This window comes from Pteropus medius, unplaced genomic scaffold, assembly GCF_902729225.1.
Source record: "Pteropus medius unplaced genomic scaffold, Ma_sr-lr_union100, whole genome shotgun sequence".
NCBI classification, from domain to species: Eukaryota; Metazoa; Chordata; class Mammalia; order Chiroptera; family Pteropodidae; genus Pteropus; species Pteropus medius.
Genome location: NW_024351543.1, coordinates 2045571 through 2061314, shown reverse-complemented (window position 1 = coordinate 2061314; position 15744 = coordinate 2045571). Strand labels below are relative to the sequence as shown.

General features: G+C 37.8%; 1 protein-coding gene across 1 annotated transcript in view; it reads right to left on the bottom strand.

The window, feature by feature from the left end:
* The window catches only part of GAP43 (growth associated protein 43), a 96124-nt gene extending 81309 nt beyond the window's left edge, over positions 1 to 14815 (bottom strand). The window contains exon 1 of the mRNA XM_039843060.1: positions 14540 to 14815. Within this exon, the coding sequence (XP_039698994.1) occupies positions 14540 to 14569 (30 nt within the window). The 5' untranslated portion in view covers positions 14570 to 14815. The remainder of the gene's footprint in view (positions 1 to 14539) is intronic.
* Positions 14816 to 15744: the final 929 nt, after the last annotated feature.

Here is a 15744-nt window from a genome sequence, read left to right as displayed (position 1 = left end):
GGGAGAAAGGGTGAAGTAATGTGTTACTCCATGAAATTATACAATTTTCAAGAATGTGTGATGTGAAGAGGGATGGATTTTGAAGTTTTAAGAGTTAGACAAGGATTAGAAAATTAACAAGTAAATATTTGTTAATTTTAACAACAACAACAGCAAAAAGTCAGATTGAGAGCAATTCTAAAAGGAAATAAAGAAGTGGGCGGTGTGTTAGAAAGTGATTTTGGACACCACTCAGATTTGCCGCCGAAGGCCTCTCAAAGAGTCAGAGAAAGAGCATTCTGGGTAGAGAGAGCAACCCATGCAAAAGATTTAAAAAAGGAAGGTATGTGATATGTTTTAAAAACTAAAAGGAGGTGAGCAGACTTGGTGATTAAGGGTACAGTTTTAAGAAGTCAGACAAAGAGGCAAGGCCTGGATAATGTAGGATTTTATGGGCCTTGGTAATAAGTTTGGATTTGGTTCTAAGTGGAATGGGAAGCTATTTAAAGTTTTTAAGTGGGGAAGACACATGATCTGATAGACCCTTTAAAAAAGACCACTTTGGCCACTGAAGAGAGAATGATTTAATGGGTTAAGGGTTGAAGAATGGAGATTAGAAGGGAATGTTATTACGTTAGTCTCTGTACAAGATGACTGGGTTAGAGATGACAGTGGAGATGGAGGATAGTGAACAGTCAAGACATAATTTTGAGGTAGAGAGTGAGAGAAAAGGAGAAATGTTTCTTGTGTGTGAGCGTGTGGTATTTTTCCTTCCGAGAACTAGAAAAAGTAGTAGCATCTAATGATAAAAGGAAGTTTGGGAGAATGAATGAGGCTTCCATTTCCATTTAAATGACTGGATGAAAAAAAGAGAGATTTGGGAACAAGAGATGATGACTTATTTTTAGAATCTGTTAAGTAAGTGTGCCTGAGTGTGATCAGAAAAATATTTCCAGCAGACAGTTAGATACAAAGCTCTAGAACCCAGGAAGTAGAGAGCCCAGAGAATTTGTGGTCACTAGTCCCTGTGAGAGTTGTGGGCGCTGATTAGATTATTATTGGAGCTTCTACTGAGTAAGAACATGCAAGAATAAGGACAAAAGCCTGGGTAATATCAACTTTTCAGAAACGGGTAGAAAAAGAGGAGCCAAGAATAAAAAAAAACAAAACAAATTTAAAAAAAAAGAAAGTGCAGCCAAAGATGTAGGAGAGAAAAACCAGCATAAATAGGTGTTTATGGATGCCAAGAAAGTAAAGAAACTTAAGAAAGAAGTCATGCTTCATGGTTTCAAAAGCTCCAGAAATGTCATAGCTCTACCTGTTTTTCTGAGAGTTTACAGAGCCTTGTTCATCCTTGTCTTGTACATCCAGACAGAGTCTAATACAGAGCTATCACAGAGTAGATATCAATATATCAATCAGCATGTGTTTCTTGAACCAGGCACTGAACTCTATACCTTGCCTTCAAATGGTTTGCAAACTAGTTGGGGGAAATTAGGTTCACACAAATACAAATAAATAACCGAGTAAGGATTTGTTTAATGAATGCCAAAGAAATGGAGCAGTTATATGTGCTACTAAAGAACTAAGAGGGGAAGAAGTCACAGAAAAAAGCAATATAGTCAGGAAAGCCTTCACAGATGACATAACTCTTAATTCAGGCCCCAGGGGTTGGATGAGATTGAGTTAGGCAGAAAGAGGACTTTCCAAGCAGTAGAAATGACAGTGAAGGAAAACACAGGGAAATTAATACTTAAAGGCATACTAAGTCTGTCTGGGACAGAATGACATGCTATTTTATAAGTTGGAAAGCCTTAGAAATAACTTAGTTTAATACTTTTGTTTATATACAAATGAAAACCCAGAGAGACTGAATTTGTTTAAATTCACAAGCCAAGTCAATGGCAGAGCCAGTAGGAGGTAAGGCAAGAATTACAGATTGGTACCAGATTTGGAGGAGCCTTGAAAAGCAATCACAAATAAATATAATCAACCCTGTAAATGAAGAAAAGCCTTTGAAATTTTGAGAAAAAGGGAAATGAAATGTAAGATTAACGAGCAGGCAGTGTGCAAAGGTGATGCCAAAAGCTGAGAATTTTGGTGACTATCCACCCTTTTCCTCCTGGGATTGCTCATCCAAACCACAGAACAACAACAAAAAAGATTCGAGTGACTGTTTTCTCCATTTTCACAAAGAGTATGTAACTAGTACCATTCCCATCAAGATGCACAGGAAAGAGGTTAATGCTGAGCTTTGAGGCCTCAGGGCATTAGGGCTTTGTTTCTCTTCTAGAATGCTGGTTGAGAAAGGCTGGCAGAAGGAAGGGACAGATGTGAAAGACATTGTAAATAGAATTTGGTAACTGATAACATAGCACGTATGGCTTTCCTGAAGGAAGGCAGGGTATCAGTTATTCCATGTGAGAAGCTGGGTAACTGAGAATGTGCTGGTACCTACAAAAGATATTGTCAATAGGAGGAGACTCAGAAGTCTAATCTAGGGAGAAATAATTAGTTTAACATGACATTTTTTTTCTAAGATGACAGCAAAGAATAATATTTTTAATATATGTGAATCTTGAAATATGAGAAAGTTAATTTTTCTATTGGTTTTCCTATGATTTTTATAGTTTGTTTTTTTCTGAATGGATTTTTACAGTATAGCTAATTTCAGTAAAAGTAACAATTTTGATAAGATATACTTAATAAAATAAACTTCAGTTTGTACATGAACCAATCAGTTTCTAGTCATACTAGAATAATAATATAGAATTGTAGAGACCTGCAGGAAAACCTTTAATCACAAAAATACAGTATAACATAAAATAAGATAATACCCGTGATATCAAAATAGGCTTTTTTTTTTTTTTTTTTTTTTTGCCAAGAATAAATAGTTTCCTCTCACTTAAGTGAGAATAAAACCTGATTTTGGTCTTAAATATGCTTAAGTATATATACTTAAGTATACTGGTGCCCAAACTTCTTGGATTCTTTCCCGAATACTCTTGGTTTGGGGCTTATTGTACCTTCCAGATGACGTTCCAAAGGGAGGTCTGAGCCAAACGCAGTCATTAATGTTCTCACAACAGTTTTCATGGCCCAATTCCAAATCAAGTAATTTTATTTTGTAACTCCTCCTTCCTTTTCAATTGTAATCTTCATTTCCTCCTCTATACTGATTTTATCCCAAAAATTTAAAGTATACAGTTCAAGATGAGAGAAAAAATATGCAAGAAACTAGGTCTTGTTGATGTTTTCTAAACAGCTCTCCAGTTAACTGTTCACCAGTGTAGAGCATAAATCCGGCTGAGTTATCAAAAGTTATCACCCTGTGTCTTTCAATGAAAGACAGTCAAAGCTATGGGGAACACTGATTTTAGATTAGCATGAAAGACGTTCAAATGAATACTAAATTCCAAAACCCTTTCTCCAGAGTAGCTTTCCCAGGTGATAAAAAAAAAAAAAACAGAATCACCTTCTCTTTCATTGGAGTAAACAAATCATTGAGATTCAAGGGTTAAAGGTAAGATTCTAAAGATCTTACTCTTCAGAAAAATACATATTTGAAAAAACCAAATCCCCAAGTGAGATTTGACTTAATGTTTTTAAATGAGATAATACCATTCTCTCCTTTCTTTTAAACATCTCAGAAATTTTTAGAAATATTAATCCAATAAAACTTCGGAAGAAAAATTATCTAAATGCCTAGGCAAGATGAAGTGAGAAAAGTTAATGATGGATCATTTATGAAGTCTCGCTATTCTTTTACATCTCTCAAATAAAATAATACTTTTTCCCATTGATTTAAAGAAAAGAATTTTGAAATGCAATATCCACCCCAAACATACTCATTGCCTATTTCCCTTCCCCCATGAGAACCCTGTAAATGTCTGGATAACTGAAGTGGGCTGCCTTCAGTACAACATGTACCTGGAAATCTAACTGCAACTTAATTATTTAGAAACTGAGAATTTTCTCTTTAAAAAAAATTCTGCCTTGATTTTTCTTTTTTCTTTTTCTTTCTTTGTAAATAATGGAGACAATTGCCTCTCCTGGAATTTAGGTACAACTGTAGAATGCATCCTTTGGAATAACTGTTAAGGATCTAATTTGATGATTAATTTTACTTCTCAGCGTATACTCCAAGCAGGTAAATTGGTTTCTGAACCAAAGCAAAGCAGGAATGGGAAGAGAATTTGCATTCTAACAGCTCCTAGTCTAAGCTAGTTTCTAGGCTAGATGTGCTAAGAGGTTCTGAAGCCATTTAGAAAAGCAGGCAATTCTTGAGTGGACTTAACCTTTAGAGATAATTTTGTTTGTTTGTTTGTTTGTTTGTTTATTTATTTATTTTGCCTCATCTTGCTCTTTTATATAGTCATTAGTGGGAAGATATTAGGGTCTTTCAAATTTTCATTTAAAAATAACATTTCTGAATAGTTATTGGAACTGGTATTAATGGCTGTAAGGCTAATTTCCAAAATTCTACATTTAGAGCAAACTAGTGCATATGGAGACAACAGCTCAATATTTTAGGAAGTGCCAATTTGCTAAAAATAGATAAATATGATGATTATTGCTGGAATTAATTCAAGGACATTCAAAATGAGATGACTAATACCAAGGAGTAGAATTTCTCTGATATAAATCCAAAGGAAATATTTTATATCCATTATTGACCAATCATTTTACAAAAACAGATCCCACAAACTAAAAAAGAAAAGAGAACAAAGCTACACCATGTCAAATTAGCAAGAATATATAATAGTTAGTATTTCTCTTAGACAAGTGGAACCTGCCAGAGTTTAGCTTCTGAAAGACCTGTGCCTCTCAACTCCACCTGTGGAATTTGTCCCAACTCTCCTTTTTTAGGTATAAAGGCTCATGAGATCAGTTATCTGTGTGGTTATTTTTTCTTTTCAGAATCACCAGTGATGATACCAATAATAATAACCTACCAATAATAATATGCAATACATGAAAATATGAAATACAATATGAAAACAACCAAAAGGAAACATTAGTAGGTCCACCACATTTGAGGTACTTCTCTCCTGATCTGGGTGGCTATCCTGTGATGTACATATAGGTGTATATGCAGGAGATTCCTCCTCAGACAAATTACTCTCTCACTAAATTCACAGGTGTGGCCTTTCAGAAATTGTGCTTAAACCATGTGACCTGACTCTTTCTCCAGTCATAGATGATTGGTTCATTGGTAACTAGCTAACCCAAAAGGACCAATCAGATTCATTCATTTTCATTCTTTCTTTCATTCTCTCCCTCTCTGTAGTTCTATCTCTTATTTAGAATTTTGAACAGACAGAGAGAAGCTGGGGTTATTAGTAACTGAGTCTTTTAAAAGCAGGACTCCAGAAAGAAAGTCTATGAATTTCTGTTGTTGAGGTTCCCATATCTACTCTGGTTTCCCTAAGTTTGCCTGATCAACTCCTTAATTTCTGAGATATCTAGTTTTCTTTCAATAGATCTATTTTAGAGGCTCTTAAAATTAGTTTCTGTTACTAGTATTCAATCAAAGGACACCTAAATAATAGGAGTATGTATGTGCATGTGTGGAGGGAGAAACAGAGAGACAGAAAGAGAGACAGAGAGACAGAGAGACATAGCACAAGATACAGAGAGATTAAGAGACGGAGAGGTGGCTAGAGTGAAGCATTAAAGGGGATACTGACCATTAACAAACTAAAAATATATTCAAAGAAATAACTGTTTCCTTCTGGACACCAGCTTATAAATTTCTAGTTAACACACCTCTCTGTTAAACTCTATATAAGCTCCCTATATAAAAGTATTTTGTAAAATATGCATGTTATTAATTGTTCTATTTTAGACTTTTGGCTTCTAGGAAAAACAGAATCTCTTAAACAAACTTGATCCAATTATTATACTTAAAACCATTTTAAAATATTATCCATATATTAAGAAATAAGATTCTTTAGTTTATAAAATTCCACTTCTTATATGAGAATTTTATAAATTTCATTTTATTAAAATGGTAATTTATCCCAGTCAATTAGGGACACAGGAGAATTGAAATGTCCTTTGTAGAGATGCTGAGAGCTTAGAAAATTATTTATGGCATTTAGAGTTGAGTTAGAAATCTTCAGGATTGTATATCACTTCTGATCAAGATTAATTTCTAATGAACTGAGGGATCCTAAAGTTGTATGAAAATGGTGCTTAGGTGATAATCTTTGAACTTCTCTCAACCAGGCTTCACCCCACTTTCAGTCTCTTAACCAGGACCATATTCCCTCTCTACTCTTCTGCCTGACTGGGCCCTCATGTGACGGACTTGAGCACAGCATGCCTGGTACTATTACTGCTGAGAACCCAGTTTGGAAGTGAGGTACGGTGAAGGAGAAGCAGCCAATTTAGCAAATGGAGAAGAGAAATATAAGTGTGAAAAAAGACTAAAACAGAAAAAGATAAAAAGAAATACAACAAATTTTTCTAATGCATTTGAACTGATCCTTGGAGTCTCGCGACAAAGATACACTATGCTCCCATCTATTATCATGCTTAATATTTACTCTGTAGAGAATAGGAGAAAAGGGATGAGAATGGAAGATCTATATCTATATCTATATCTATCAATATCTATAACTATATCTATATCTGTCTCTCTACATATATTCTATACAGAGAGCAAGGGTACTTCTTTGCATAGAACCATGAACACTTTAGGTTTCAATATGTGGAATTCTTCAATTAACAATACCTTACACTTGAAAAACATTGTTTGTAAAACATTTTTATTTTTGTAACTTTATTTGAACCTCAAACCAACCTAGCAGGAAAGACCAGATTTGGAGTGTCCTTTTTATGCGTCCATTGCACGGATGAATAAACTGGGGCTCAGAAAGATTAAGTTACTTACCCAAGGCCACATGACAAGTAATTGGCAGAGCCAGGTCTAGAACCCAGAGGAAGGGTTTATTCCACTACAAAAACATGAAACAAGACATTAAACATCTAAGAAACATCTAAGAAAATAAGATCTGTAAATAATTAAGGACAGGAAATCTAGAGGGTCAGACTCCCACACTACAATGTAAGCTCACTGCAAGTATGCGCCTCTAACCTAAGCAGACAGGAGAAGGAATCATAACTTTGACCACAGCCGCCTGGTGAGGAGAACCAATAGAGTTGCGTGCACATTCACACAAAGCTAGCTCTGAACAGGTATTTGAGAATGGTCTTCTATCCCAAACATGACCCCCAATGGCTCATCATGATGACTCTTCTCTTCCTATTTTTATTCCCTCAGTAAATGATATATATATATTTTTTTAATTGAGAAGTCAGTACTTGCAAGATAGAGCTTAAAATGCCTGTTTTGTCTAAATACCCATTTGGAAAATTGGAAGGAACACACTTTTTCTGAAAGTTCTTCGTTCATAGCCTCACCCACTAAACGCTAGTATGACATAGTATTAATCAGGAAAACTCCACTTGGACCTGAAAGGAAGATAAAGAAAAAAAAATAGAAAAACTCAAAGAAAGAGATTGAAAGAGATTGAGAGGAATGAGCCAGATACAGAATAAGAGTATGGAGATTGGGAAACACTACTCGACTGTAGCAGTTGAAGACAAATTTCACCTATAAATCATTTGTCTTACCACTCTTATCAAGGCCAAGCTAAATTCAGTAAGAGAAAAATATAGTACTTGGAATCTGGCAGGGAATATTATCATGGAAAGCTGTGGTTGCAATTTTCCCTGTGTTGGCCATAATAGGTCTACTTCAGAATCTAAATCCCTTCAGTTTATTCAAACCAAAGAAAAATAAAAGAGATTGATTCTCCTTCACTTAACAGACATTTGAAAGACTATTTACCAATCAACCTCCCTTTACCTTCATGCAAGAATTCTTTTTGAGGAGTAGTATTATGTGGATACTTCAGTGGAAAGGAAAGAACCCCAAATGAAAATAAAATTAATTCTCAAACATAGGCCGCTGAGCACAGAAACACATATTTTGAACTTTGCGTGATCAGTGAATTACATCAACTGAGAGCAGCAAGAGATGGAGTCAAGGATTATTTGGAAAAGTTGTGGAGCAAAGCGACAAGGGCGAGAACTTGGGGGTCAAAAGGAAAGGCATGAAAAGATCCAAGACCATAGTAAAGATGTCTTTCCTGAGACTCTGCTAACTTCAGAGGGTGGGGCTATCTGCTGGATGGGGAGGGGAGGAGGACCTCAAAGGATGCTTTTCAGATAGTACCAGGTATGGTAGTTTGGAGAAGTACAGTATTAATGGGTTCATTGTGTGTCTGCTTTCAGTAAAAAGTGATGATTATCATCCCACAGATCAATAACAAGAATCAATGATAATCAGCTCCACTTCAAAATTTGATCCCAGTAGATTAAAGAAAAAGAATACTAGTGGTTCCATCCATTTAGATATGCCACAACTTCTGGAAAGTCTGTAACATGGTTCCACGTTCATTTAGCAAACAGATTATCCGCAGTTAAAACCAGTTACTGTATTTGGCAAGTATTGTAGTAGGCACTGGAAATAGAAAAAGAATTATGATTCCATGCTTTCTCTTAAGCAGCTTACAGTATAAACACCATTGTGTGAAAAACCAAATGCTATACAGTGCAACAAGTGATATTATAGTGATATTACAAAATATAGCACAGTCGCAAAAAAGGTAGAAGAAAACTTAGGGAGGTCAAGAATGGCTTCAAAGAGCTAACTCTTAGAAGGGAAATGAGAATTTTCCAGCCAAGAGGGAGTGTAATGTAGGCAGAGAGTACAGTACAAGCAAAGACGCCAAGGCCTGAAAAACTTATGTGGTGTCATAAGGTGAGAAGAGAAGGTGTTTAAAGATGGCACTAGAAAGGTAGGCAAGACTAAATTATGTCATCCATGCTGAGCTGTTTGTATCTTAGCTTACAGTTTATAGGGAGCCATTTGAGGATTTTAAGGAGAAAATCATATGACCAAATTTGTGTTAGGTAGAGATAAGTGCAGTGTTATTTGTAAGGAAAATTGGAGAGCAAGATAGAGGGGTAGGGAGTCCATATGAGAAGCTATTGCCTTTGTCCAGATGAGCGATAATGAAAGTCTGAACCAGGATAACCTATGGTGGAGTTGAAAAGCAGAGGATGGATGAAAAATCTTTTAAACTGGAATCCAAGGATTTAATAACTGGATGTGGGAATTGGAAAAAGAACTGTTGTTCAAGATTACTCCCAGGTCCCTAGAGCTCGGAAGTTGAATAGATGATGCTGTATATATGGTGGGAATTTGGAGGAAAGACTAAGTGGTACAAAACACAAGACACTCAGTATGATTCCATACACAGTAAATGTGGGCGTCTGCTGAATATTAAGAGCTGCCTGTGGGGTCAGGAGCTCAGGAGAGATATCCAGTATACAGATTTGGAAATCACACAGGTGGTTAAAACTCCAGACATGAATGAGATCACCTAGAATTGGTGTATAAAGTGAGGAGAGAAATGGATCAAGATTATGAACCAGAACATAATTGATATTTGGGGGAGAAGAAAGTGCAAAAAGCCAGCAAAAGAGACTAAGGTGGACTTATCTGAGAGTGAAGAAAATGAGAAGAGAGTTTTCGGAAGGTAGATAGACAATAATACAAAATGTCAAAGAGATATCGAATAAGACATAAACTAAAGAGTCAGTGGATGTGGTATCTTTTTCGGAATATGTTTCAATGGAATTATGGGAACAGAAGCCTTAACATAGATAGAATAGTGAATGGCAAGTGATGAAGAGGACAAAGTAAGTGTGGAGAGTGCTTTTAGGGACTTTATTCTAAAAAGAGGGTGAGACAGAGCACCATAGAGATGGAGACAGAAGAGTAGATAGAAGGGTATATTCATGGGCTATGGGGAAAGAGATTAGCACAACAGGAGAAGATGAAATTTCAAGAGGGTAGGACATGATGGAATGAGACTCTAGAGAAAAAACAGGAGGAGCAAGAGCACAAGCCGAGGAATCATCTGTGACCAGAAGGAACTACTCCCCGACAGACAAAGGCAGTATAGTGGGCACTGAACAATCCTGAAAAACCGACAAGTTCTAAGCTAAGTTTCGCATTGCAAAACTTGGACAGAAAAATATTTTTACATTTGTGTGGTTTGTCTTTACATTAATTTTGTACAAAAACTCTTTAAGGCAAGCTGCGTGAAATTTTTGTTTGTTTGTTTTCGTTTTTTGCTTTTAAGTCTCCATCCTACAAAAGGAAACCAAAGCCCAAGATTATATCATTCATTCGAGATCACAGAATCAGTGGGTGGCATAAACTAAGGACTCAGCACAGTGCTCTTCTCAAGTGCCTCAGAGAAAGGTATGAAGACTTCGGTACAATGGTGCAGAGGCAACCTGATCATACTTCAGAAATTCAAAGGGAGAATTTCTTGCTCACAGTCACTTCTTTGATTGACAACAGGCACTCTTGGTTGCCTGTATGCCTCCATGACAGCTAATAGGGAAGTGAATGCTGTATCTGTCTTGAGATGAGCTGGGTAGGTGCATCCTTTGAAATGTTCTTTTAATATTAGAGGAAGATTTTAGACTTGTTTTACTTTATCAATATGAACAAAGGGAACTTGGGTTAATATATATGCTTTACTATTGCCTAAAAGGAATTCCCCCTCTCCCGCCACTTCCTTCTGGGGCCAGGTAAAACGGAAGTATGTGGAATTATCAGCCTCAGGCACAACACTGACAATTTCACTAGGAAGGAAGTAAAGGAGACCCCTTGCCACTCTCCTTCTTAGTGAATAGGAGCACTGCCCTTTAGCATAAAACATGAAAGGTTTCTATAGTTTTGCCAGCTCAGCAAGAGAAAAATTAACCCTGCATGTTCTTATCCCAGTTTCCTCAGCATGGGAGGGGAGGGAGGGACCAGAGTTACAGACTATCAGCAAGAAAGAACAGGGCTCATTGTGTATGCACCCTGGCATGGGTCACCAGATGTGAACGCGTTTCTAGATTCACCATGAATTTTCTAAGGTTCTCTGCAAGTCCAGATAATTTGGCAGGAAAAAAAAAAAAAAGCCCTTTAAATGATTTCTTCTTCTGTTTAAATTTAGAAATGTGTGATAAAAATCAGCATTTTAAAAAACGAACAGTTTCAATTATATTAAGTAGAATGCCTCTATTTAATTAATTCACTTAGTCCCTGGGTGACACTGGGTGTGGCTCAGCAAGATTTAGGAGGAATCCAATCTATCACTAGGAGGAATCAGTCTGCGCCAAGCAGCAAGGCGGCATTCTTCCACACCTTTCCAACCTGCAAGGGAAAGGCAAGGTTGGAATTCTAAATCACAGATCATACTCTCTAAGATAAGAATTATTGTATGAGGAAAAAGGCAGATGTTTGTGGCTTTGAAGGGTGGGAGACAGAGGGGCTACTTGCTTGCACTAGTATTCTTTACACTTCAGTTACAAATTGAAGTCCTTATTTTTAAACAAAGGAAATACTTCACAGTTTTTCTTGCTTTGTGGACGCAGATCCTATCTTGCAAGTTTTTCATCATCGGCAGTACACGTGGTAATTAAGCTATTTAAAGTTAGCCCCAAGATATTTGAAAATCATAAACCAATAAAATCTCAGGGATTCTTTTATTTTATTCCTGCTTTGCTCGTTTCCTTATCATCTCATCTCCACCCCACTCCCATTCTCTTCTTCCTGCTATGATAATCTATAGTGGTAGGTAATTAATGGCCAATAAAGGTCATTTATGCTTTTTTTCTCCTCCATTGGCAATGTATTACAACTCTGAAATCCAAGATTGCTTCTTTAAGCTGCTCAAGTGGATGAGGAAGGAAGTGCAATCTCTCCAGCCCCCTCCCACGTTTCTGCTGGATTTCATGGGTGTGGCAGAGTCTAGACCTTTGCAGGATTTTGCCCTTGTTTTATTTCCCGTTAAGGACTAGAATGATAAATAGATGCCAAAACAAAGATAAACTCATTTGGCTTCTGCCATGAACGATATAGGATCATTCCACCCATAAGCAGGAAATCTGTGTGAGACTTAAGTACTCATGCTATATATAAGCCAACCAGTATAGTGTGGAGCCCACACCCTAAATATACCATTTCCTTCAGCCTGATTTACTGCTATCCTAAATACTGACTTATGCAAATAAGGAACACAACCATTTCACACAAAAACACGCATCTATAAAACTCATGGGCAAAACAGGACAATTTCTATACCTTTTATTTTCTCTCTTGAATATAAATTATGCTAAAACACAGGCAGGCATGCATGACTATTGTACATGGAGTGTGCAGATGCTATATATATTTACATACAAATTTCTACAGATCCTCAAATACATGATTTAAGCTTCATCAGTTTGCACATCCCATTGAACACTTGGGGCTGTCACTGAGATAGAACCCTGGTGGAGGCAGCTGTCACATTTTGGGGCAGGGAATTCCGTTAGCACAAATTCTCTTTCTAAAAATCATGCCTGGTTTCCTTTGTCGAAGGGTGTGTGTGTATACTTGTATGTGTATACATAGAGTGACAAAAAGTTGTAAACTGGCATATTTGTCTCCAAAATTAAAGCTTTTTTAATGAATAGTACTGGCTTCCTTAGGGCTCCACCTTCCTAAATTTTATTTCCCCAGCTCACCAGTGGGGCAATCACAGGACGTTTCCTTGACAGTGTGCTTAACTTGGCCACCTGTATCTATTACATTTATGTATTAGAATGAAGGAAGACAAGGAGAGGAAGTGTCCTGGTTTGAAAAATGAGCCAATGGAAGCATCAATCTCTAGAACCGTAGAGCAGTTTAGGAAAGTGTGACATGTAAGACTTTCATGCTCTTCCTCAAACACCCCCACACAAACCACACACAAAACCCCAGGTACCTGCTACTTATTTATCTATCTATATCTATCTATCATCTACTTATATACCTATCTACCCGCCTATCTATTTACCTATCTATCTATCTATCTATCTATCTATCTATCTATCTATCTACCTACCTACCTACCTACCTATCTATCTATCCTATGTTATGCTACCTTCTCCACTCTCTCTACCCAGTACTCTGATATTCTCTTTCAGTTTCCCCCTTTCTCTTCCTTCTTCTTCATCCTCATTCCCCACCCCTCCTTTCAGGGCGCTGGCTAAATGTGCAAAGCTGGCAGGCTGTTTCTTCTCCACTCCCCACCTCCACCCCCTTTGGATTCAGCCAGTGTATTACAAATTGTCCAATATCCAATACCTGCACAGGAATAATGCCCAATTCCTATCTCTTGCACCCCACCCCTAAGGCAATCAATCTGTAAAGGGCTTCTTTGACCAAGACTGCCTCCCTTCCGGTGGGCACGCACACCTACACACACACACACACACACGCACACACGCACGCACTCACAAGCACACACTCACCCATATCCCACACCCATTTTTCTCCTTATCCTTCGCCAAAATCACCAAACGTGTTCCAACGAATGTTTGAAAGCTTCATTTGGCGAATGCCACGGCACTGTGGGTTCCTGCAGAATACCACACTCATCATTTCTTCCCACCCTCGCCCTAATCAAGTTTCTAAAATGTCTTTCAAGAAATAAGTGAGCAATTTGAAATGGAAGAAAAACCTGGGCAGTGGGGGAGGGAGGGAGGGGACACGGATTCTTGCTAATCATGTATGTGTCCGTCTTCCTGATGAAAATGAGTCACCATGGTTATTATCCAGAATGTTAGCCCGTCTCTGGGCACTGACAATCCCAGGAAAGATGCAAGGGAAGGGGAGAAAAGATCTAATCTCCAACAGGTAATACTCGGCTCGTCTTTCTCAGCGGAGCTCAAAGCTCCTAGGGGCGTGGTCCGCCCTCTTCTCTGACCAGCTGGTGCACAATCGGCTACGGGGGTTTTCCCCTTCCACACCGCCAATTTTCCCCGGCCCCAGTTGTCTTTAGATTCTTTTTGCGGGGGAAAAAAAATCTTCCAAATCACAGTTTCATTCATTCATAGAAAAATAAATAAATAAATAAATGAAACCTCCACATGTTCTTCCATTAATACCTGCGCCCATTTGAGGCTCAGGCATGTAGGAAATAAGGCTTCTTCCGCAGCACATGTGAGAAAACTGTACAACAGAACAAGCAATACTCACTACTGAATATTAATCCTTCAACCCTGCTTTTTGCAAATAATATAAAGGGTTGCCTCCCCATCTTGTAGGTAGAGCCCTTATCCCACCCCCCACTCACACCCCTTTCTACATCTACACCCGCAAAATCAGAGATCTGAAATGCCGAACATTTACTAATAGCCAAAAAAAAAAAAAAAATCTTTCTTATTTCTAGCCAAACAGGCGTATTTGTTTTAACCTCATCCTAATTAATAGCAGCATTCCAAAAACAGCATGAGAGAGAGAAGAGAATAAAAGCTGGGATGCAACCATCAGTTACCATATGCTAAGGAAACGCGAGCACCATAGCCAGAGCAGAAGCAGTTAAAATATTTTTTTCTGTCTTTACTCTACTCTGGTAATTTCACAACAGCAAGAAGTAAAAATCTTTAGCTCTACCTGTTTGGTTCTTCTCATACAGCACAGCATGGTTGTAACGTCCCTTGCCTTCTTCCTGCCTTCTCTCCTTTCCTCCTCTCTCTTTCTTATTCCCCCCCTCTCCACCTCTTTTCTGCTCGCTTGCTCACTCGCTCTCTCGCGCTAGCGCGCGCTCTCTCCCTCCCTCTCTCTCTCTCCCTCACACACACCAGGGCAGTTAGCAGCAACTGTAAGGTCCACAGCTATTGCTCATCGCACATGCTCGCTCTCTCTCTCTCTCTCTCTTCTCTCCCTCTCCCTCTCCCCCCACCTACTCTTTTTTCTTTCCTGTTGCTTCTTTCTAGAATTATTCACTAGCTTTCAATGACTAATCACTTTCCCCAGCCCCCACCCCCATTCTAGACAGTCGCCCCCTCCCAGTTCCCTGCCAGCCTCATGAATATTTAAGCATCTCCAATCTGGACCCAATTACCCACCGACTTTCCCGCTGCATTGAGAGGGTTGTGGGGTGGGGGCAGAGAAAGATTCCAGCCTGTTCAGCAGACTGGGTGGAATGTGTTTTACGGAAGAGGGGCTTGAGGAATGCTTGTATTTCTTTACTAACTCTTTCCTTTTCCCAATATCATAAAAGCAAAGAACAGCTATTCCGATTGTGAAGTCAGACCTATACAACATGTTATATTTGCTATTTAGATTTTATGCACAGTTGATAATTGTGAAGGTTAGGTTCTCTCGAAAAATGAAATAACATGTAAATATCATACATTGTTTAGATACTGTACTCAGTATTCATATAACCTAAAATAAATGCATACATATAAGGTTAGATATGCACAAACATATCTCATATATATGCCAATATCCTAAAAAAATCTACATGAATATATTGCATTTTAAACATTTTAAGCACTTGAGTTTGGAAATAATAACTAATTAGCATCCATAATTAAAATCACATGGTAGTTTTGCTTGCATAATGCACATACACCTATTTGAAAATGTTTTTATCCCTCTAACTTTACTGACCATATTTGAATAGCTGTATAATGTTAATGGTGCCCGAAATGATATTAACAGTTAGGGCAAGAAGAATAAAAGTAAACTTATCTGTTAATGAGAAGAAAAGTTTACTTCTCCAATTCCTTCTAAGGTCTTATATAATTTGTACAGAGAAAAATCTGACTTTGAAACAAACGTAAACCGTAATTTTTAGATATATAGTACTG